Source organism: Hippocampus comes, unplaced genomic scaffold, assembly GCF_001891065.2.
Source record: "Hippocampus comes isolate QL1 unplaced genomic scaffold, H_comes_QL1_v1.1 scaffold111, whole genome shotgun sequence".
In the NCBI taxonomy this organism is placed as follows: Eukaryota; Metazoa; Chordata; class Actinopteri; order Syngnathiformes; family Syngnathidae; genus Hippocampus; species Hippocampus comes.
In genome coordinates, this window is record NW_017805698.1 from 3,628,903 (window position 1) to 3,654,078 (window position 25,176).

General features: G+C 40.9%; 1 protein-coding gene and 2 long non-coding RNA genes across 3 annotated transcripts in view; 2 read left to right on the forward strand and 1 right to left on the reverse strand.

The window, feature by feature from the left end:
* The first annotated feature begins 4,740 nt into the window (after positions 1–4,740).
* On the forward strand, positions 4,741–6,058 carry LOC109523261 (uncharacterized). The gene is made up of 2 exons (XR_002169725.1): positions 4,741–5,149; positions 5,222–6,058. It is a non-coding gene; the product is annotated as an uncharacterized LOC109523261 (long non-coding RNA).
* A 3,108-nt stretch (positions 6,059–9,166) lies between these two features.
* Positions 9,167–25,176, reverse strand: part of hs6st3b (heparan sulfate 6-O-sulfotransferase 3b) — a 54,563-nt gene continuing 38,553 nt past the window's right edge. Inside the window, exon 2 of the mRNA XM_019882270.1 lies at positions 9,167–10,173. Within this exon, the coding sequence (XP_019737829.1) occupies positions 9,429–10,173 (745 nt within the window). The 3' untranslated portion in view covers positions 9,167–9,428. The remainder of the gene's footprint in view (positions 10,174–25,176) is intronic.
* Positions 22,565–23,274, forward strand: LOC109523256 (uncharacterized). The gene is made up of 2 exons (XR_002169724.1): positions 22,565–22,766; positions 22,847–23,274. It is a non-coding gene; the product is annotated as an uncharacterized LOC109523256 (long non-coding RNA).

The following is a 25,176-nucleotide window of genomic DNA, read 5'->3' on the forward strand; positions in this document are numbered from 1 at the left end:
TAAAGTATGTAGTGCACAATTTTTCACACAATTTAAAACAGTACCCAGGTGTCTTAATAACATCTGTCGCATACTTTCGTTAAAATACCCCAAAGGTCAAGAATTACATAAAACTTCACATACCCTATATTTCTGGCCCTATGAAAAGCAGCTCAGTTTTCGCTGTCATGCAAATCAGCCAGCCCTCATCCCGCCCCATATTGTGCTGGGCCAATGGCTGGTCCGGCTATCGTTAACATGATGACCGTGGATGGAGCTTAAGCTTTGCAAGACATAGGCTTCATCTCAGTGGGCCCAGAATATATGTGTGTGTTTGCAGGGTGGGGGGCCAGGGGTGGACCGTGTTGATGGACACATCCTCAAACACAAATACATCCCCAATGCTACCATGTTGTAGGGGCAAATCTGGGCTCCCTCGGAGACCCACGCAAGATGGACCATGGAGGCCACCCTCAAAACAAAAACAACAAAAAACAAGCCTGCTATTAGAGGAGGACCCCAGTCGATTTCCTAAACCTAATGTATCCTTGTGGTGGCTAGGGTAATTAGGGCGAAGGTCTTCCAGTTGTGTCATTGATGTTGATCAGAGCCCCTACTTGGCATCAGACAGCAACAGGTAGTAAAATGCACAGTAAAGGTCCCATGCGGGGGAATTCAGCATTGCTTGTTTAGTCATTGATTCGGGTTGTCAGACGTCTTCCAACTCAGGGCCCTCGGTGATGGGATGCTGTCCTGTTGCGACAACTTGTGCAAAGCCACTTGGAGTTTTCAGTTATTTTTCTTAAGAAGCCACAGTACCACACACACAAAAAATCCATTCAGAGACATAGGGCATGACTGACGAGGTGTCAGTCATTTGCCCTACATTCCGGTCATGGCACTGTTAGATTGAGGCCTCTTTGGCCCAGATAATTAGATAAGGGAACGCGACCTAGACTCATCTTGTTGTAACTTGTGACCTTTATTCTTGAACCTGACATGCATGTTTTTGGAATGTGGGAGTAAACCAGAGTACCCGGAGAAAACCCACACAGGCCCGGTGAGAACATGCAAACTCCACACAGGAAAGCCAGTAACTAGATTAGTTTCAAAATTGTTGGTGAGTACAAGATTGGTTCTCCCTTTTGTGACACTGCTTTTACTCGTTATTTTTAATCGCTGAACAATACTAAATAAACAACATTAATTGAGAAAAATGTTTTTTAAACACACATTTAATGCAAAATAACATTTTATCCGATTATTTGATTAATCATTGAGACAGTTGATGGAATAATCCATTCTAAAAACATTGAATAGTGACAGCCATAAACAAAACATTTGTGTGGTTGTTTTAATTTCACACTTAATCGGAGGGCAGGCACTCGAGAGACCCAACTATTTGTGTACAAGTCGTCAAATAGCTTTCTCCATCAAGATTCATGATTCATGCTGACTTGCTTAACTTGAAACGCTGACCTAACCTGACGTGTGTCACTGTCATCCATTTTCCTGAAAAGACACTTTCTGACAGCTGTGACAAGGATAAGCCTCCTGCGACACCGCGTCCAGTGTGGACTCTACATTCACACCACGTGGCCCACTGTAAGGCAGGATTATTTAGCAAAATGTAATTCAAATCCATTTTCTGTAACGCTTGTCCTCATTAAACTAATGAGTGAGCTGATGCCTACAGTAGGTTAGCGTTACACCCGGGACTGGTCGCCAATCACTTGGAGGGCACATACAGGCAAAGAAGCATTCAAAATCACATTCATCACATCTATGGCCAATTTAGAATCTTCACTGAACTTTACATGCATGTTTTTGGAATGTGGGAGAAGGCTGAGTAGCTTATGCAAGCATGGGGAAAACATGAAAACGTCACACAGGAAGGCCGCCATAGCCAGGGGTTAAAAAATATTCCTCATTGTCATAGTTTATTTATTTTATTTTTTTAAACTTCACTGGTCTTGCTTCAATTGTTTGTCTTTTACTAGCATTTAATACAGAACTAAAATAATTTTGTCATGGGGGAGAAAGGCTGCAAGTCTCAGGAATGACCACTAAATGTCAGTATAGTGTTAATTTTGTATTGTGTCTGGGCACTTATTCGAGAGAAATTACTGATGCAAGATCGTCAGTTTGCATTTATGCATTATTGTAAAAGAAGAATATCATTGTAACCCTTCCGTTATCTTTGTTTCCGAATTTTGACATGTTTACCTATTAAAAAAAGATTCTTAACCAATGAGAATTTCCCCAAAATATACAATGACAAGAACAAAAGAACAAAATGCCAACAGGAGTTTTTGCCCATTACTTTTTATTTAAAAAATATTTTATCATAAAAACAAAAAGACGTAGAAAGCATGCCATTTTGACCTGCAATATAATTAGGATAGTTGCAAATACTAAAAATGAATGTTTTGCTTTATTGATTTTTAAAAATATTTAAGAACACATAAATAATAACAAAATTTGATCCATTCCTCAGCACATTCTACAGCTGTTTTTAACCACAACACTATTTTCCTTTTTAACCATTTGTTATTTAATTACCAGTACTTCTATTGTTTTGTGTAAAAAATAAGCAATATTATTTCTTCTTATGCAAGTGCCAACAAAAGTGGGCGTAGTCCATTTGATTTTGTGAAAGAGACTGCTGATTCATTCACCCTCATGTTTATTTCATAAATCATTTTTCTCCTTTGTTGTAAGATGAACAAATCAATGTTCCTTGCAGAATGAGCACCATATGGAACCAGGCACGGGCTTTTTCTGCTGACTATAAAAGCTCAGAGTAAAAAAAAAAAAAAAAAAGTCTTGGGGAAAAACCGTCCATGTGTTATTATTATTTTTTACTTTTTCTCCAAGTCATTAAACGCTTCCTACGGTCAAAGCATTGGAGAGAATACAATCATACCATCTGTGCCACAGCCGGCTGAAAGAAACGCTATCCATCCGTGCGGCGCAACCTGAGGGGAGGCACAAGGCTTTCACTGGTAACGGCATGAAAAATATGTTCAAATAAAGCCCACATAAAATGCTCCACCTCAGTGATCTCTTGATAGGAAGGCATGGGAAAAAAAAGCTCATGATCTAAAGCATACCACATCCTGCATCACATGATGGTGGCTAACTATGGCTGCTACACTAAAAACAGTTGGGTCAAAAATAAGTAATTTGGGGTTAAATTTGACCCAATTACTGTGTTAAAAAAAGGACTGACCCACACTAGGGTCAAGTTGAGCCCAAAAAATTGGGTTATTGAGTTTTGAAACAACTTTGAGGGTTAAATGAATATAACACATTGGGTTATTCGGTTTTGACCCAACTTGTTAAATGAACATAACAACTTTGGTCAAGCTGCTGAGGCCATTTGAATTCACTTACCGACCAAATCAGTCACACCCACTGAGGCATGTAAACTGTCACTTTATGAATGAATTTAAAGTAAGGAGATTCCCTAAAGCTAGCCGTGTTAACATAGTTAACGCTAAGAATTATTACTAGTTAGTAGCATAACATTAGCATTTCATTTTGGCTAATGAGCTAACAGGAACATTGTCTTCTTTGATTGATTTAAAAAAAGTACATTTGTTTGCAGTACAACAGACCAAGTTGTGTCTGTTGATTTCTTTAGAACAACCGCATAAGCTTTTTCAACTGTCTGGATCAATGATCAATTTTGGAGATGCGAAGAAAAAAAAAAAATCCTTTAATTTTTTTGGAAAACAGGTAAAATGTCACATGAAAATGTCAAGCCTCTGTTCAGTGCTGTGATTGGGCAATCTGCATTTTGGGGATTATGGTTTAGTGAAAATAATACTTTAAGGCACCAAGAATGGAGGCACTCTACTTGCTTGTAACAAAAATTTTATGGTGGTGTATAAAGGCAAACTCAAGTGGATCGGAAACAAACAGCGCAGCATCATGGTCATTCAATGTATTTATTTCTAGTTTTAAATTTTTCCAGCTCTGACAAGAAAAATGGCAGATTAAATGTCACACGCCCAAAAAAGGCAATTCATTTGATCACGAGACATTTCAACATGTACAGAACTTGTTACACCAGAGAACACACTCTCTTTTTTTGCCTCCCAACCCGACGATTTGTTGGTGATACATTTCCCATCAGGCAACCGAGCCGTTCCTTCGCCACTTTTCAAATAATATAAATTTCAAAGGCCATACACAAATTGTGTACATACATACATTCATACGTACATACACCACCATTAATGTGATCTAAAACCTGTACAACAAAATTGGGAAAAAAAAATGAAACCAGAAGGTAACAAAAAAGATGGTCCCCCCCTTGTGTGATGCTGCAACGTTTTGACCGTAATTCCAAAATTATGTTTGACATAAGCACCATGCCTTCAATGCAGCATGGTGGTTGCGACATAATGCATTGGGGCTGTTTGTCTTCCACCTGGAAGTGGGGCCTTAAGACAAGGTGAAGGGACAAAACCTTTCGGCTGGTGCAAGAAAGCAAAACATTGCCAGGAAAAGCGTACTAGAAAATTCTCAAATTCATTTCACTTTAAATTGGGCAAAATTGAATGTAATTGATTCTGAAGAAAGCAACATTCCCGTTTATAAGATGGTGTGCACACTTGTGCAACCACCTTTCTCAGTTTAGTTTCCTTCTTAAAATATCTTTTTTTTTAATTGACTTGTACATGTTAGAGATCAAATTAATGGTGCAAAAGATTTTGAATTGATGCATGTTAGCCTGTATTTTACACACACACACACACACACACAAAAAAAAAAACTGGCATTTGAATGGGGGTGTGCAGACTTTTTTCATGTAATTGACATGTGTCTCACACACACTTATTGGCTTTGACATAATCTAATAACCAACCATCAAAACACCATTATTGCCTCACTCCAACCCCATCCAAAATAATAACATCAGTCTTAGAATCTCATTAGGGTTTCCTTACATAAGCAGTCCATGTAGTGTACGGTAAGTGGTCCAGTGAACTGACTGCAGCACATACTGCGCTCCCATCTGTCGTCCTCTCACTCCCGCTGCTTGTCACACAGCAGCGAAAGCTTTATTCTCAACCGCAAAACCAACACCAACACCACCTAGGAAAGGAAATATTCATGAATGTGATTTGTTATGATGACATTTTCAACTGAAACGTGGAAGGTTGTCACCTAGGAAAGGAAATATTCATGAATGTGATTTATTATGATGACATTTTCAACTGAAACGTGGAAGGTTGCCGTCAGAAGGAGACTGTTCTGAACCGGGCTGACGTCACTAACACTGAATCTAAAAACACGAACAAACATGATCCGACAAACTCAAATCATCGATGTTCTTCAAACATCCACTGTTGCAAATAGATGAATGAAAATCATCTTAAGGATGGGGAAAACAAGGCATTGAGGTATTTTTTTTTAGAACTGCAATCAAAAGAGATACAATGCTGTTATGCTGATAATTAAGAAATGTGAGAGCGTGTGTGTGTGTGTGTGTGTGTGTGTGTGTGTGTTGACGGGGACTTTTAGGGGGTACAAGATAAGAAGCATCAACACAGACAAAAATATGAAACAAAAACTGCCCTTTCATCTTCATGTGTGTTGACGTCGCTTCAGAAAACAATAACTGCATAACATACACTTGCCTATACATTTGTATACTTTCCCTGTGGTGCAGGATCATTAAGCATACATTTTTAAGCTTGTCTCATCTTAAATACAGTGGAACCTCCAAAGTGAAACGTGTTCGAATTTGACTCTGGAAAAATTGGCTTTGTTCAAGAGTCTCCATAAGTGTGGTTAGTCAATCTTTGGCTTTTTTTTTTGTTTCTATACGGAAGGTTACCACTGTTGGCAAAGATGAAAGAGTGTGATGACATGTCATGACATGACCATTCTGCAGGAAGTGGAGCTTATTGCGACTTGTCCATCCTGGCTGCTCAGTACAATATGGCTGAACTTCCTTCACAACAAGCAGCAGTTTGGTAACTAGAGAACAGCTCTTCAAAAAAGAGCCTTCAAACTGTTTATTGCCACTCGCAGTTGACGTTTACTATCAAACTAAATATGAAACTAACAGAATTGCACATTGTGTTTTCAAAATAACCACATAGCTTGGCCTTAGTAACGTAATTGTATCTTCATGCTAACGAACAATGCAAAACGGCATCTACCGGCCAATGAATAGCATCGGTGTCTTCAAGCAAAAGAAACTTGAACACAAACGATGGAGCAACACACGGAGACAGATAATATTAGTACTTAAAGGTATGTATTCATTATCTTCTGCAAATGAGGAGTCACTGTTTCCATGTATATCAATATGGCCATGCTATACTGGACTGCCCTCAAGTGGCTGAAGTTCACACACCAGAAGGAGCATTACACTGTCCATTGAATTAAAGAAAAGCATCAAAAACGGTTTCTTATTTTTTTACAATGATGTTACGTTGTTTCTGTTTCTTCTTTTTATTAAGGACAGGATTAAAGAGTGCTATTATTAAGATACTACCAAAAAAAAAAATCTGTTTTTGGGGGGGCTGGGGGGGTGGGGAGTGGGGTGGGAAGTGGTCTTTCTATTTATTTTCAGTAATAACAGATGATGAAGATGAAGTTCCAAACTTGGTCACAGGATGAATAAAACACATACCACTGTTTTTCCTCAAAATCCGTTTTTATTTTTAGTGTCACAATTGATTTTTTATTTAACTTATTAATTTGTGTGTTGTGGTAAGCCTTTACAATTTACAACTAAGATCTACATTTTTATTTTTTATTTTTTGGGTCATACCTTTGATTTCTGTTGGCAATGTTTTCCTTTGGTGGCACAGTGGACGACTAGCACGTCCGCCTCACGGTGCAGAGGTGCAGGGTTTGATTCCGGCTCCGGCTTTCCTGTGGGGAGTTTGCATGTTCTCCCTGTGCCTGCGTGGGTTTTCTGCTTCTACTCCAGTTTTATCCCACATTCCAAAATCATGCTTGGCAGGTTAATGGAACACTCTCAATTGTCTGTAGGTGTGATTGTGAGCCTGAATGGTTATTTGTCGATGTGGCAACCGGTTTAGGGTGTACCCGGCCTACTGCCCGAAAACAGCTGGGATAGGCTCCAGCATGCTAGCGACCCTCGAGAGGATAAGCAGATTAGAAAATGGATGGATATTTTTCTTTATTAACCTATAAAAAGTTTGGTGGCCAATGGTTAAAGGAGATGGCAATGGTAAACACTTTGTTGATAAGTTTAAAAACAACAAAAATACAGAGGTGGCAAATCCAGGCCCAGACAGTAAAAATCGTGCCACAGTTTGCCTTCAGTAACATGTGTTCGATTCAACCGGCAGGTTAAAAAGCTCTTCGTTTTTTTTTTTACTTTCTGGACCTGGACTTGCCACCTCTGCAAAACAAAGACAAAAGATGTGGCTGAAAAGGTGTCAGTTATTTGTATCTTTGAATCTTACAAGCAGTTTTAATACTGCAAACTCAGAAAATTAGTTTTGAAATGAGAACAATTTTGATGGCAACTAGCAGAATTGAATGTTTTCGACTTGAAAGGTTCCACTGTATACCAACGACTTTGAGGGTTATCTTGAGTAAGGTATTGCACTTGTGAAAGCAAAAGACAACATTACAACTCAAACATAATCAGTCCTCATGCACCAAAAGTGGCCCTCAAGGAAAAGCTTTTCATTGACGTCAAATAATAACAATTACAAAAAAAAAAAGCGAATTCTTTACAGACTGTAAGTGTGAATGTGGCATGCAACCGTCTACATCTACTTTATAAAAATGTTTCTTTGATTTTGATGACATTCATGTTTTTTTTCCTTTTTTTTTTAAAACATTTTTTAAATAAAGCAGCTTCTGAGTTTTTTTTTTTTTTCTGGCAAGAGCTGCATTTGGAAAAGAATCAAGGCAGCGATGAAATGATTAAAAACACAGCATTTGAAGAGTTTTAAGACACCAAAAGGGGCACCTGGAGGCAGTGTCCGCACTTGTAAAGCAGGGGCTTCGAAAACAATTTGACTCCTTACATGGGGGAAATTTACTGTGTCTAAGGATACCATCATGATCCTTAATACCAATTAAACAAGACAACAGTGTGCCATAGAAAGTTTTCTATATTTCACCAAAAAAAAATAAATAAATCTCATAATGTCACGGTAACAAGAAGTTGTAATGTTATGAGGATAATGTCCCATTTAAAAAAGAAAAAAAGCTGCACTCTTCAAATACAATATCAATCTAGATATCGCGATAATAGCGTTCGAACCCCCCACCTCCCCCTTTATTCTTTGAAACAGTGATCCCAAACCACTGCAGCATCATAGTATCCTGTGAGATTATAAAGTATGCTGTAGAAATATATCCAATTTCCTTTAATTTACTGCAAATAATGGACTGTATCTTTGTTCGTCTATTCACGCCAGCGACAAACAGTGACATGCAGAACAGTTAAAGTTCTTTCACTCGATGGTAGACGGTACAATGGACCTGTTGGTTCATTTGTTGCTTTTCATACAAAAAAATAATTGCACCAACAAGATTAGCTTAAGGATATACCGTATACAAATGTACTTTTAGGGATATTTGTTTTGTTTGCCTTGGCTCAATAAAGGTTGGGAAACGCTGTTCTTAAAATGGGACTGTATCCCCCCCCCCAAATAAATAAATAAATAATTTTGTTCTTTAGAAAAAACAAACTTCATTGCTTCATTCAAAAAAACAAAAAACAAAAAAAAAACATGACTTTAATCCCTTAGGGATGTCAGAGTTGTGATGGTATGTCACAACCAAACATGGTCGTTTACCTGGCCTAAAGCAAAGGTTGGGATGAGCAATTTGTTTAGTACGTTACTTTGTTTTACTATCACGCCGTTTTCCATATTTACAGTAGATATGTACTTTTTGAAACTGATACTATGTATTCATTTATGGGGAATTATTTTGCGGATGCCCTCGCACCGGGCCCCAGGTTGAGAACACTTGTTATAAAGAAAAAAAACGAGTGCACACCAAAAAGTTGAAGAACACATTAATGATGATATGATGGCAATATATAAGCAATATCACAAATAAGGTAGTTTGGGATATGAGGTCAAATTTCAGGATGAACTTTAAATTGCACTATAACCTTTAGAGGTGAACGTCGCTTGATTGTACCACAAGAGTCATTCGGTACATTTTTTTTTTTTTTTTGTGAAGTGAGGATACAGAGATTTGAGACAATTTACACTCATCGAATCCTACTTGTCAAGTGCTGAAAAAATTTTGAAGACTTTTGAAGGGTTGATTTAAGAAATATTAATGTCAATTAAGGCCAAGACTTACTACAAGGGTCAACTGTAGAGGATATAGTGCATTTTTGGTTCATTGTGAAATTTCACCCACAAGCCAAATCAAAAGTTATCGCGAGTAGCGTAGAGTGACGCTGTTTTCAGTTTATGACATCACCAGCGAGACACTTGGCTCGTGTAGTCCTCAGTGGTGCCGGCAAAGTCATTGTCCTCTTTCTCCTGGCTTTTCGAAGCTTCCATCCTGCGTCTGGGCAGCCACGGCCTAGCTTGCTGCCGCTCGTGTATCCAACGGCGTTCCTCGCGCCTCTTCAAGCGCACCTCCCGGCGTTCCCTCTGCCGACTGAACTGGAAACGCTGCAGGAACAGGTCCTTGGCGTAGTCGTACAGCTGCACGTCCAGGAAGTTGAGTTCCTCGATGCGTCGTCGCACGGGCTCGCTCAGGTCCACGTTGGCGGCGCGCGTACTGTTGATCTGCGTGAAGGGGGAGATGAAGCGCAGGCTGAACGTCCGCTCGAACAGGTACTGAGTTTTGCGCTGGAATTCGGTCAAGCCGTAGAAGGCCATGTTCTTTAGGTTGTTCATGGCGCTGCTCAGCAGGATATGGTCGCGCTGGGTCTCGTTCATGGAGGACAGGTTGTAGCAGCCCACCAGGCTCAGGTCGGACAGCATGCGCACTTGCCGGTTGTTGGCGAGGTTGGAGGGGCAGCGCATGAAGTCTACCAGGGAGACGCCCGACCAGTCCTCGCCATTGTAGCAGGTGGGCAGCTCATCCTGGGTGGGCGAACGTCCGTCGCACATGTGCAGGGCCGTCTTCCAGGTGGCGCCGCGCTGGACGTGCTTCCACTCGCTCAGGTAGCGAGAGACCGGGTCGCGCAACATGGTGATGTAGTAGAAATTCCTGAGGGGAAAACAAAAACAAACCATGCTGTGAGCGAGCCAGTGTCAGAGGAGCAGGCTGGGTCCGGGGAGATGGTGACGCGTGTCCTGACTGTGCGTCACACTAATCAAGGTTGGGAAACAAACGGGCAGGTGCAGTGTAATCATGTCTGAGGTTAACGGGATATCAAATGTCACTGGATAATTGGCGTCAATTTTATTTAAATGGGAACTTAAAAGTCTAGAGAGGATGAAACAGTTCTTACTGCTTGTTCCTGCCGTGTAAAAATTTGCTGGGGATTATTGGAGGAACAAGGATGTATGCGAAAACAGACGCGGTCACAAACAACATGTCAATTGGGTTACCGTTTCAAAATCATACAATGAAGAATGCACGCCAACTTGAGCGCATCAGTCGAAATGAGACATCCCTGACAGGACAAAATGATTCTCCCATATTTGTTGACAACACATGCGTGTTGGCGACAGAAGGAGACACACTTTCAAGAGACCAATGGCCACTGCAGCAAACTGGAGACTGTGGATTGAGGTGATTAATTCAACCAGCAAGAAAGTATCGACTATGCAGTGCAGTGTCTAGAGTAAAGACACAGTTGCAAGCTTAGTTAACTTTAGCAAGTGGATTTATTTGGGGTATTCCAAGAAATGAAGCGCTGCAGCTCAGTGGAAATTGCGTAATATAACGCTGCAGTGTCCGGAGCTAAAGCGTCACAACAGGGTAAGTTAGCCGTAAAAGATGCTTTTATTCTGTGTGTATGTAATTTTTATTGTAATTTTAAGTTTCCAAGAGGAGACTAAGGGTTCCGAGAAAACAAATGAAAAAAATCCATGGGAAAAGTACCTTGAAAAAAAAAAATGTGCATATTAAATTGCAATTGCAAAAATGAGGAAAAATAATCACAAATTCTAGAGGAGACCAAGGGTGGCAAGAAAACGCAATGCTGCAGCAAATTGGAATACAGTATAATACTGGAATGCCCAGCGCTAAGGCCCCGCAACGTGCATGTGTTTATTTTTGTCATTTCCTGCTTTCTATCCTCAAATTTTACAATGACGTGTGCATGACAAATCTGCCTGACCAATGAACAAACAGCAAAGGTTTACATCACTCATAAGGTATCCAAAATACTTAATTCACCTGTTTGGTTGTTTCAAAGTTGAACATCACTATTGTGGACAATATGGTTTTTTTTTTGTTTTTTTTTTCATTTTCATATTTGATGAAGAAGTGAGTGAGTGAGTGCTTGTTGGCAGATGCCTGCTGTCAGCGGCTCCTCCTAAAGTTTCACAGACACAGCCGCGGTTGGCTCGTGTGCTTGGGGACTTGAAAGGCATGCAGAGGGTGTTGTCTGAGTGCACTTGGCGGCCCAAAGGTCACCAGTGTGCACCATCAGCGTCAGCACGCATCAGGCTCAGGCATCTCTATCTTGAGTGATGCCAATGTAAACTTTCTTCGTCCCTTTTTTTTTTTTTTTTTTCTCAGAGCCACTCTAGCGTGTTCTGGAAAGACTACGATGGGGCTTTACATCAATGTTTCTGTGAAAGCAAGTCACATTGTCACAGTCACGATTTCCCAGCAGCGTTGCTGAGGAGGAGTTGAACTTTAAAAACAGGATGGGAGCTCAACTAAAATGAGTACAGAGGTGTGCGTGGATGTAGGCCTTATCTCACAGGTATCATACTCCCGTCCACGAGCTGCTTTAGAGCAGGGATGACCAAACCTGGTCCTCAAAGGCCAGAGATGAACATGCCTGTTTGCATTGATAGAATGCATTCACAACAGCTGCAGCTGTTACAAAGCGCTTTAAAGAACATTTAACGGAAAATAATACAACACAACACATAACGTAAAACATCGCCAATAATGTCTCCCTCCTCCAACACACTTGATTCAAGTGTTAAGCTCATCAGCAAGCTCTGCAGGAGCCTGGTAATGATCCTAATCATCTGAATGCCCTCGAGGACCGGAATTTGACACCTGCGCCTTAGCCGATGTCACGTTCTTCTTCAAACAGTAAACTGCTGGCTGAATTTTCCATGGGCAGTGGCAGTTTCTAGTATGTGCAATACGTACGGCGGCACGGGGCGGCATTTCAATGAAATAGTTTTCTATTAACAACATGGCATGTCAATCATTGCCGTTTCTCTGGGCTGTTCAAGGACTTAGCGGAAAAAATGTTTGTGTAAGATTATCGATCTTTGCTGTTCAAAGATCTCTGTATTTGGGGGAGGAGCTACGGATTGCTCATTGTTGGGAGAAAGTGACTGAGTGTCATGGCTGCATGTGGATGTTCTCGCTTTGCCAAACGGTAGAAGTTAACAGACACCCGAGGATCCCCTTTGCATGTTGGTTCAATGACTTCAAGACGCGATTAATCAACAACCAATTCCGCACAATAATTGGATTTTGTTCTTTCATGATTACACTTCACCCATTGTTGCATCAATCAAAGAATTCCAAAGGTACTTCAGAGTGGGACTCTACAAATCTGTGGGTAAATGTTGTCAGGTTCTGAACCGAACCGAATAACGTTTTGGATTCCAGAAACGCAGACAAAATGCGCTAAAAATATTTATTACAGAAAAACGCATCGACCGCAAATGCCCGATCCAGAAGAGAATGTTTCATTCCCAGTCTTCATCGGGGCAACAGACAACCGCTTATTACTTGCCCATAATTAGCCCATAATGGCGCTGCGCCCTGCCGTTGCATGATTGCAGGCAACCGAAGAGAACAGATCAGGCAGACTGTCGCCGTTTGCATTCGTACTCGGCGAAGCAAAGAAGCGGTAGTTCACTCATCAAGCAACTGCAGCAACAGAATGATAATAGAAGCATGCCTACTGTAAATTAGTAAACAGAGGAATGAATATTATGGAATATATAGTCATTGTGCTTCTTTCAGAGTGACTGACATTGATTTACCAGGAAAGTATGGCCATATATTCTATTTAACTGACTTTTTTTTTTTTATGTTTGTCTCTGGACCGCATGCAAGTCAAATGAGAAATTAAATAACCGAGTCAATCATTCTGCCTGCATCTGAAAATGATTTTCCGAGGTTCCACCCTTGGCTAATTTCTCCATCCGTGACTTGGCGACAAGGCTGGGTGACTATCCAGAACCATTTTTGAATTTCGCTTCTTGGTGCTAATCCTACCAGGAGAATACTATCTACACGAAATAAAAAAGAATCTTGATCCAGTTACATGATTTTATTTTGAGCAACCACTGGACAAAATAAAACTGAGTAAATTCAACAGTGTGGTAAGTACTATGTCGTACATGCAGCCTGTTGATAACTAAATCGCTCTCCTCTCCGAAGTAAAAGATCGAAATGTTTACGACCTTTTCTCCGTGTTGCTTCTGGATGTCCTTTTTCATTGAACTGCACTGTCAACATCAACTTTCCAGATGCTTGCGTGCTTGCAAAAATGTTATGTTCTTTGAAGACTCAAAATTTTCCATTGGTATGACGGTGATTGTGTCAGAAAAAATTCGATGGCAGGTGCTCCAAAAGATTTTTTTTCCAACTCCAACGACAAACTGTCTCTCTGGAGTTAATAAATGGGACCTCAGCTCTCTTCAGCCATTAAACATTTTTCCACGTTATATGTCAGGCCGTTAAGTAAGGAGCAGAGTGATGATGAGGCCAGTGAGATCAGACTTCCTCGGGAGAGTCAGCAGCGGTGATGAGTTATTGATCTTCGAGGGCGACCCCGAGCCTGAGCCTGTGATTGGCTGGCGACCAGTCCAGGGTTTACCTACCCTCTTACCCAAAGTCAGATGGGAAATCTCACCATACCTCATGATAGGCAATTGTAAACCTTTGCAGTATTCCTGGCAGGGCTCGTACCTTGTAAGGATAAAAGACATGTTAGAACTGTAGGGGGAGCCCTGGAGCAAAAAAAGAAATGGTTCCTAATTGCTGCTAAAATTCATTTCGTATGTATGCAGGGAAGGAGACACCCAGTAACAATGTGTTACTGCATGTGAAAACGATTCCGTTTTAATGTTGAGGATCGGCGCTGGAGACCCAAACAGAGCTGACAAGTGAGATGACTTTCTCCAGCCTCACTTGACTCCTGCCCTGCTTCTCTTCCTCTTCCATGTCCGGCACACATTAGTGTTCCCTACGGATCCATAACCTTTTCTCAAAGGTTGTCACATTAATCACGCCGCTGAATTCGCTTGTCAATCTGCTCTTTCGCCGTTGTCTCTAGTCGTCGAGTCTCTCTCTCTCTCTCTCTCTCTCTCTCTCTCTCTCTCTCTCTCTCCCTCTCTCTCTCTCTGTGCGTGGCCCTCCACCTGAGGCCTGTAATAACCGCCATCACTCTCTTCTTTGCCGCAAAGGCTCGCTTGTTCTGTTAGGTACTTGATGAGAGCGCGAGGAGACGCGGCGGTCGGGCTGATTTTATCGTGGCGGACAATTTCAGGTTAAGATAGTGTTCTATTTTTAAGAGCATGGCACAAAAGGCTGGAACTTAACTGCCGCAAGGCGCTCCCAAGGACAGTAGAAGAAAAAACCCTGGTGGTCATGAGTCGATGGAAACACAGTTTTCGAGTTAGTGAGCGTGAATGTCATGAAGACATGTACTTGTCAGCTACATGGCCACTGGGTCGTTACGGTGGTGCGCACCCGATGCCCCGAGACAAGATCTGAGTGCAACATCTGATACAAGATCATGTCAGCTCAGAGTCGTCATAAGAAGGCTAGTCGAGGGATTATGACCCAATAATAATTTGGGAAAGTAATCTGAGTGGGTTTTTCTCTCAAATAGAAGTCTCTCTCTATCTCTTTCTCTCTCCGTGCGTATTGCTGGTGTCATGTGGAATCTTCATAGCTCGAAATTCATCATTTATCAGAAGACCCCCCCAAAATATCACTTTTGTTCAACCACTTCCATTGCTATCGTTAAAGAGAGCACGCCATTTTAAACACTTGAGAGTGGTCAATATTTTTTTTATAAATAACACCCCCTTGTGTAGACTGACCAATTGCATAGACAATAAATCACACATAAATATACACACCCACAGCTCGGTCATGAAGCAAAAAGTCAAGGATAATTTTGGATTTGAAGGTGGCCAGCGGCCCGGTATCCCATTAGAAGATCCACTTTTGTTCTGAGCAGAGATATACTCAAACCCCAACTAGAAAACCATCAATAAAATGACCTCTACATGGAGCAGCAAGTGGCACAATCACTGACTATTCATGCTTTGCACATGTACTTTTCTTTTTCTGTCCTGTGATCTTGCTGCCCAGTTTGAAAGTAAGTATTACAATGCTGTTAATTTAAGTATATGCCAGGGGCTCCAAAAATTGGATGCTGGAGTTTTTTTTCAAGAAGCAATCAATAAATTAGGGGTAGCATCCATTCGTCACATATTTTTCCTTCGGGTCTTGATCCCTAACTGAAACGAATAATGAGGATTCACTATAATCTGTTTCCATTATTCCCACGAGGAAAACATTTTTTTAAAACCCTGACAAGCTGGAGGACGTGGAAGGTAAATGCATGGAAGTGGCCTCTACTATATACAATAGAGACACCAACTTCCAACTTTGTGCGTTAGCCTAATAACAGTCAATTTTATTTCAATGGCCCAATCAGGTAAAGCCATTCTTTAGACTGTTCTTCGGGTGGTATAATAATTTCAGGGGATTTGTCACATTTATTCCATACAAAGAAGCAAGGCCAGAGAGACCACAGGAAATAATCAGCTCACAGCTTTCTTCCTCTATTCTCAAAGTCAGAGGAAGTTTCAATTTACAGCTTCCTGCGAAAGAAAGAAATCACCTTTTTTGCTTTGTTCCGCCAGCGGATGAAATCCTTTATTGCATATTAGTTACTTCTTGTCCACAGCAGTGCCAAGGACAAAAGATGTCAAACTTGTCTGCTTTTTTTTTTTAATTTAGAGACCATCCAAGCAAAAGGGAAAAAAAAAAGTTGGATAAGTTTCACAAATCAGGCATTTTGTTTCTCCTTAAAAAAAGTTACATTCAGGCAGTTTCAGTCCAAGTCTCAGATTCAGGAGGAGCAGTGTGGTTTTCGTCCCAACCGTGGAACATTGGAACAGCTCTCCACCCTCGGCAGGGTCCGAAAACGTTTCTTTTAAATGTTCTTATTCATATGTGAGAACAACAAATTTCACACCGTGTCAATATTCCTTTCGAATTTAGGAAAAAAATAAGCAGAGCAACCCAATATTCTCCACAGCCACATCTAAGAGTTCAATCAGTCATCACAGACATGCTTGGCCGTCATCACATTACACATGCGCTAGCACTGATGTAACTGTCAAAGCGCAGAAAGCGCCAGGCAAATTGGCTTCATTACATTTTAACTATTTTCCACTTGAGACAAGAGAGCGCAACCGCCGCTCCATCTCATCACGCGGCCGTGAGCGTGAATCGTACCTCCCCTGCTGACAAGCCCTAGTCCAGGAACATTCGGTCGCTCTGCTGCTTGACATTCATGGTGTGCGCCGTTTTCATTTTGCACAAAAATCGCTGCATATGACGGCAATTTAGCGCTCTCATTAAAAAGACATAACTGCCTGTGAACGTAATGACATTTCCAAGTGAAAGATAGAGCCTTTTGAGTGTTAAAATTGCATCTTAGGAATTGTGGCGCGCTTGAAAAAGCGGGAAGGTTTGCGTCTGGCTTGTCTGATCGCCAACAGCAAAAGAGAGGTGTCACACGCTTTCAGATGGATGTCATATTTGGCAACAATTCATATATTTTGTGTCCTCCCAAATTAAAGTAATCAAAGGGGTAAATGGCTTGCTGGCCTTGGGTGTGACCAGTTACAAGCTCCGTATGCCATCCAATTTGTCAAACTATAAAACTGTCGACGACTCATCATGAATATACTGTCATTATAAAAAAAAGTATTGTGCAATGGTGCCTTGACTGACAAATTATGGGCTTTATAAAACAGATTGTAAAATACAATACATTTAGATTTGAAGGGAACACGAAGAAGTCGGCAATAACAGTCTTTTTTATTATTATTATTATTATTTATCTTTTTTGACAGAGGATAAATAATATGTCCCTGTGAGTATTGTATGCGCCATCTATGTTAGTAAGTATGTGGTCTGGTTTAATTGGCCGAGTGATTGTTCGTGGTCGCATTTCGCTTGGAAGTACAGTGGTGCCTCAAAATAAACATGACCGAACTTACAAGATTTTCGGGTTGTCAGCCATCATCAGGATGATTTTTTTTTTTGCTTTGACTTGTGAGTGCAAACTTGAGATAGAGTGAAGAATGGTGGCAATGTCCGATAAAATTAGTAAGAATTCTTCAAAAGATGAGGACTCAAATTATTCATTGCTACTCTCGGTTGAAACTTTACTGTATTTAAAACAACCACAACGCTTAGACATGAGTTAATGCTATTTCATTAAGCAATTGATATTTGAGCATACATGGTAGAGCAACACCCGTAGACAGACAATATGACAGCGGTCATATACTGTATTATTTGTCCTCTGTGCAGAACGACCACAAATCACAATTGAGTTGTAGCAAGGACACACCCCGCTGCAATATGATTGGCTGAAATATGTATGAATTAAGTGGCCAAAGAGCACACAATAGAATGAGCGGTTCAATGCGCATTGAAGTAAATGGGAAAGTGTGACAATTTTTTTTTGTTTTGAATTCATCTTGATTCTATTTAATTATCCCGTTACTGGATGTTTTCATATGGTCTGATATTCTATTCTATTTCTCCTGTTAAGAAAAACACACTCCAAATGTTTGTTTTGGGGGCGAGGGGGATGCTGGAACATAATTTGAGATATGATTGTGTTGAATTATAGGCATGGGCAAGGAATAAATAAAACCTCTATTTTTCAATTGGTGACCGATAAAGAATGCGAAAAATAATGGCGCACCATAAGCAACCACAGACTACGGTGAGCTTTGCTCTGCTCTGCAGGCTTGTGTGGGTTGTTCGCGCAGGTGTTCAAATGCTTTACGTCAGGGTTATCTCGCTCCAATCCTCACTTCATCATCTCTTCAGCGAGGAGATGTCCTTGGCTGGCGTTATTGTGTATGTGCGGTCTCTTCGACGCATCTCCACATTCACACACATCCCTTCTCTGTGCCGCTCCTCCCACATAGATAAGAATAAGACTGCAGACATGCATTATTTGTAACCGATACCATCCCTTAATGGTGTCTGCGATCCCCGTGGCAGTCAGTAATGGACCGTTTTTGAGATTCTCTACTTCGTGTTGGGGCGTTTTGATGGTGACGGAATGGGGACGAGGAGTGTCACCCGGGAGCAAACGTGAAGAACGATGGGACCTTTCATTTAGTTGTCAGGACGCCGCCGTCGCGAGCACTTCACATGACGGGCAAACAGAGAGTGCTTGTACCGAGAGCAGATAACAACAGGAGGGGAAATTGTCCTTCAAAGGAGAAACATCTCATCCTTCATTGTGGGAAACAAAGAAAAGACGAACAATGTCACACAGCTGAAGAAATATTGCACGGGCTGGTACATCAAACAAATCTGTTGACGCCAATAATCCGCAAAATGACAATTTGTGAAGCTGTAGAAAAAAAATCATTTCTTTGTGCTAATTTCTACAAATATAAGACTTTAAAGGAGGCATATTGCATTTCTTACACAATTTAAAAAGGTTCACAGGAACAAATTAGGGAAAGGATAAAGAATTATGGTAAATTTCGCAATTAATTGGCCGATTCATTAAAAAAATCCTTTTGTAGCCATTTAACCTTAGAGTAGAAAAAATTTTGGGCAAAAATTGGCGAATTTTCGATTTAATAAGTGCAAATTAATCAGTCGGACCTTAATAACAAATCATCTAACTTTGTTATGATTGATGGAACTATCAGTCAATCTCAGCACAAATCCCTGAGGCTTCATCTAGAAAGCAAAAACAAAATGTCAGAAAAAGCGTAATAGAACATCTGAACTTTATTTGGGGTTAACTAGAGGCATTTTCAACAGTGGCGGGTGTGCGCCCCATTTAAGTTTTAAGTTTATGTTTTAATATGATTGGTTGATTCTAAGCACAGCCACTATCCCAGTCATAAGAGGGCGTGCACACTTGCGCCCCCACATTACCTGATATTTATTTTTACCGGTCGCCCAAAATAATTTACGTCATTTAAATTGTATATGTTACAGGTCAAATTAATGGGAACAGTTTTGAACGGATTGATTTTTGTCTCATTTTTCACAAAAACCTGACATTTGAACAGGGGTGTGTAGACTTTTTATAAAGACAATCGATTCAAACCTGCATGACGATCACTGACATTTGAAGATTGTTCATCTCCAGATTATGTTTCGATTTTGTGTATTCCATTGCTTGACATCTGTAATCATTTGAATCACAATAGCTTCCAGTGCTAATTGCTAATTGGCAGATGTAGCGAAAGGGGACTGACTGTTATTTAATTGCGATCCTTTTTGAAGCAACGTATCAGGACACGAGTGGCTCGACGAGAGAAAAATTCAAATCAAGTGACGGTTCATGCATCAGAAAACGGCACAATAATTGGACAAGTGGGGTGGGATGAGGAGAATAGGTCGGACGGGAATTTTGAATGAGTCGCTATGTTGGCGAGTGACTCTGCGCTTTCTTTAACTGCTCTTCTTGTCATTTGAGACCAATTAGACATTGTAATATGACAGCACAACTCCATTTACCACCATGGTGGAAATCCTCCTTCCTAATTACACTCTCCTTTTTAACAACCCCCACCCTCACCCCCCACTGCACGCTTTCTGTCCGAGAGACAGCGGAGAAGGGAAGGCGTATCTCTGAATTAATAATACGGCGAGAGAAGCCACGCGAGTACACAAGCTGGCAGTGGAAATCACGCAGCATCAACATCACAATCGCATCACATAATGCCAAGGCTGAAGACACTGAGAGCATTGCATGCTGCCATGGGACCCTCACATCCCATCACTCTCCTGCACACACACAACTTTTCCAGTTTTCAGCCTTTTCCAGAAACACCGTCCCAGTTCACAGAGGGTAGAGAAGGCTTTTCTCCCAGCTCTCTGGTCATCATCATCATTATCATTCAGACGGGAAATACAGTAAAAGTGGCCATGTCCAGAAAAACTGTAATGGGGAATTATGATAGAAATGATAGCACTACATGATGCCTGCCTCTTGCTTTCAAAAGCATTTTGGGCCATGCTGGGTCAAATGAGCGAGTTGGCAAAAAGTCCATAATAGCCACCCAGTGTCTGAAATGCATTTCTTTCATAATGTAGCCAGTCTTGGAACACAGCACATCTAACAACTGATTGCAAATTATATACAGTGAAAGCTTATCTGGTTCAGGGTGCTGCTCCACCTTCAGTTTGTTCACATTTTGAATACAGTATATATTTTTATCAGACAAAATGTCCATCCATCCATTTTCCACAGTAATTGACATCGGAACTTAAAACCAATTAACAACAGTTAGTGTGAAGGAAAAAAAAAACTGCCGTGTGTGACTGAACACATCTTCGTATACATTTGTTAGAACTTTGGTATGGTCGCAAGGTCATTATGAGCTTGATTTTCTTCTCAAATGGAGGTGTAAATGGTAGGTGTGCTATTTTTATTATGTTACCCATCACTGGTCTAGACAGTACCATTTGTATGTATGTTGAATTTGAAGTGAGTATAGTGTTAATATACAGTATATTAACTTTTGCAAACTTCAATGTTATTTGCAGAATGTTACCCATCACTGGTCTAGACAGTGCCATTTGTATGTATGTTGAATTTGAAGTTAGTACAGTGTTAATATACAGTATATATTAACTTTTGCAAACTTCAATGTTATTTGCAGACTGTCGGAACCCCCCCCCCCAAAAAAAAAACATCTATCAATACCTGAGTATTTGATGCAATAATCGCTGCCATAATTGATTCGTTAAAAAAAACTATTTCTTAACTATCATGCCAAAATCTCCCAAAACTCTTTAAAATCATGAAAAATCCCATTTTGAAGTTACACTAAACATGCACAGGCTGCTGGGATCCTGCCACTTTAAACTTGATTCACAACAACAACTATTTTGGAATTATTCCATGCACAGTACACCATGATATCAGCAAAAAAAAAAAAAAAAGTTGGCTAACACAGTGGCCTCTCATCCTCTGTGACCTTGCCCCATCAATCACTTTTATTGCTTACACTATGTTTCGAGACTGTTAAATAGATACATGAAATAAAATTATGCGTCCAACCTTACAAAACCGCAGCAGTAATCATTACAAGCTCCTCGATGGTTTTTAGATGAACCATGTCCAGATAACCCCCAAATATCTTAAGTGCTTTTACTTCCTGCCAGACCACAACATAACAAATACGTTTAATCAAGAACAATGGAGCTGGTATTGATTTTATAACTAAACTATCTTATCCTCAAAGAATGAAGAGTCATTTCGACTGCACCCGATGCAATGTTTATTACCCCAGTGAGTGGGAGAGTGCAATTAATCCCGTTTTACTGACGAGCCACATTTCCTTAAATGCACATTTCGATTGGACTGGGTCGTCACTGGGTAGAAGAGCCAAATTTGGCTGGTTAATTTGCCAGTCGGATCAGAACAGGCTCTGATTTGCAGAAATTTCTTGCGGAGCCATAACAAGTTGTGGTTGGTCTCGGATTGCTCGATTTAGTCCATACTGGAGTACACATATGACAAATGACTCGAGTTTGTTTCAAACGGTACTGGAATTCTATAATGCTAAAGAAACAACTTTTATAGCTTTTTAAATTCAGATTTTTTTTTTAAACATTGCATGAACAGTTTTGGGGGAAAAAGTTCCTTTATTTCTCAGTGAATAATGTATGAATTTTAATAACAAATTTCGGCCTGTGGAGAATAGTTTGGCCTTGGTAAAAGACTGCACTTAGAGCAGTATTCCATCTTTCTTCTATGGCGATTTTCCTTTTGAAGGGCACGGCTAGGATGGAAATCGATCCCAGTTGACTTTGGATGAGTGGCAGGGTACATCCTGGACTGTTCGTAAACCAGACGCTGGGCACACATACTGTAGACCAGTGATTCCCAATAAGTGCGCCGTGAGAGATCATGTGTTGTACCGCAGGAAACCATTGGGAGAGCTGAGATATGAACCTGGAACTCAACATGCTAACCATTCGTACGCCATGCTGCCAAGTGCTAATCCGGAACTGCATTCCAACAAATTTAGAGGTATTTCTAAAACTCTATCATTTTCTGTACTGCAGCTAGGAGGTTAACTATACATCAGAATCACATCAATATGATACAGTGCAACGATGAATGGCGAGCGTAGGCTTGCCCCCGTACGGCCCAACCGGCATTTAGACTCAAGGGCACTTTGTCTCGTTCTCTAGCGAAGCTGTGGGCCAAAAGTGGTAACCTTCCAATTACAAGAGGCCCACAGCCACTCTAGCGTATGAGCCCAAGAGGATGACAATGACACGTCATCAACCACGCTCTCAATGGCAGAGGTGGGTTTTCGGATGTAGCCGAACGTAGGCATTGCGCCTGTCATCAATCATCGGAACGTCTCACGGGGAGAACAGACTGCATTCAAACTGTAAGTCAGGCCTTTATTCCAATTACAGCGATGCTTCCGCAGACGTACAATAGTGGGTTGTAATATGTTGTGTGAATTAGGGTGCACACCAGCTCCATGGCTGGAGAACAAGCACTCTTCACGCCTCAGCAGGAACAGGAAATCCAAAGCAATCGTCGCAAATAATACCTACCGCAAGACTCCCAAGGCTCCAGACTGCAATTTCGACAGTACAAAAGCAGCTTTGCAGAAATTAACTCTGTCGGTGTTTCCACAAAGGATGCGAGCGCTGGAGAGACACTCCACTGGACTGACTGAAGAAGCAGCAGTACGTAAATTTGTGCGCTCCCCACAACATTAACAGCTTTGGTATATGCTGGACGGTCACTCTTTACTTTTTCTCTGAAGCCTGTATAATTACTGTCAAGGAAAAGGTTGAATCTGCTGTACTGTTTATTCTGTGAGCTGAAGAAAATAAAACCGTCGCCCATATTAAGTGAGACCATTGGTTTATGGTGTCTGCTATTAGGAGTTTGCATTTTGGAGGTAATTGAAGAGTATAAATTATCTATGCTGGGTGCGAAAGGGTGACTCCACATATGTACATACATTATTTACAGAAATCCTGTCTCGACATGTTCTTATATGTCAGAGTGCCAGTGTGATGGTGCGCCCTGCGATCTCACGTGAGGAAAAGGTATGGATAATAAATGGATGCATAACGATAGTTGATTGGATGGTGAGTGGATGTTTTTTTTTGTACCATGCCCCAGTTTCATCTAAGAAAAACGGCGGTGCCCTGAGATATGAGTTTAATTTGATTCGTGACCACACGCACAATTTAAAACGTTCGTATCTCAAATCATCTTTTCCCAATGAAAAGAATGATCATGCCATTAATATGGTAGAGCATTACCCCCCCAAAAAACAACAAAAAGTCAATGCGTATTTTCATGAGGAAGAATAGCAAAATTGAGAAATAAACAGTTTTTGTCAAACCGCATCAATTGAATGGCAATAGCAAACTGTTACTTGTCTTAATCATAATGGCGCTACAATATTCTTGGTCGTTCTACACAGATGATAAAGAATATGACTGTGAGTACAGTTGCATTGTCTACATGCATTGCTCCACCGTTTGTGCTCAGTCCATTGCTTAAACAGTTCAAGACCCAGAACAAATGTGGGACTGAAAGTCTAAGCTATGTGGGTGTTTTAAGTACTAAATCGAGGCACTCATATCTCAAGGCACTCCTGAATATTGACATAGAAAGATGTGACAGGTTTTTTCCCCCTTTCAAAATGCAGCCTTCGTGATTTGAAAATTGCACTCTACTACCTTGATTAGAATTTGATGATATTCAGACCTATAAGAAATCACGAAAAAGCAATTCTCTCTCTCTCACCTTTTATACTTGTGTAAAGGTACAGCCAGAAAGTTAATGATGGAAGTAGCTGTCAGGACTCCCAGCACCTTCAACAGCCTGCCTACGCAACATCAACTTGTCTGCCTTCACGCGCTCTACCTGCCGTCGAGCTCCATAACCAACCGCCTGCCTTACCAACTTCCCCGGATCCAACCGCCTACCCATAACAGACTGTTAAGTCATTCGGGGACTCAGAAAGCACATCTCTTTAGCCTGAACCTTACTCACACTCGAAAAATGTCCTTAAATGCTCTGACGAAATAATACTAAGACTCACAAAAGAGAATAAATTCCACCCAATTGCTTCATAGCGAAAGCTATACCATGCTAAAGATAATATCAACAAACAAGATCTAGATCTCCAGCAGCATTGATTGAATGCCTTATGCAAAACACGGTGGTAAATTAAGCAATTAATTAAGCATAAATGCCTTTTCTAATGACCCATTGTTGGAAAGCAGCTGCACATAGCATTGCTTTTTTTTTTAATAGTCGGCACTGCAATTGAAGAAGCTTTTTTAACGTCTTGAATCATTGTACGGAGTGTTGTTGTCAGACGTTAATTAATATGTTCGACCCGTATTGCTGTGCGGTAATTAGGGAAATAAAAGTTGCGAAAAAGACAGGCTCTGAAAAAGCGTGAGCCAGAGGTGATTGGAATGACCCGAGGCCGCAAGACATAGGAGCACATTTCAGCCGTCCATCAGAGGGGCAGCTTAATCACCTCGTCGGGATGCTGGATATTGGAGGATCAATTATTTACAACGGTGGCAGATTTCCTGAAGAGGGTTGGCAGTGGATCAGTGCGTGTCTGTCTTTGAGGAAAAAGGTAAAATACAGTCTGTTCCGTCTTGTTTTTGAGGACAAAGTCTTTTATTCCTTGTAATGGATCAAGTAAAGGATTCTTCAGTCAGGATGGCTTCAAGCAGCACCGAGAGATTATTTTTGGCAGCAGTCTTAATTCCCGGGCCAATGCATTTCCTTTTTATAGTTTTCTTTTCCTC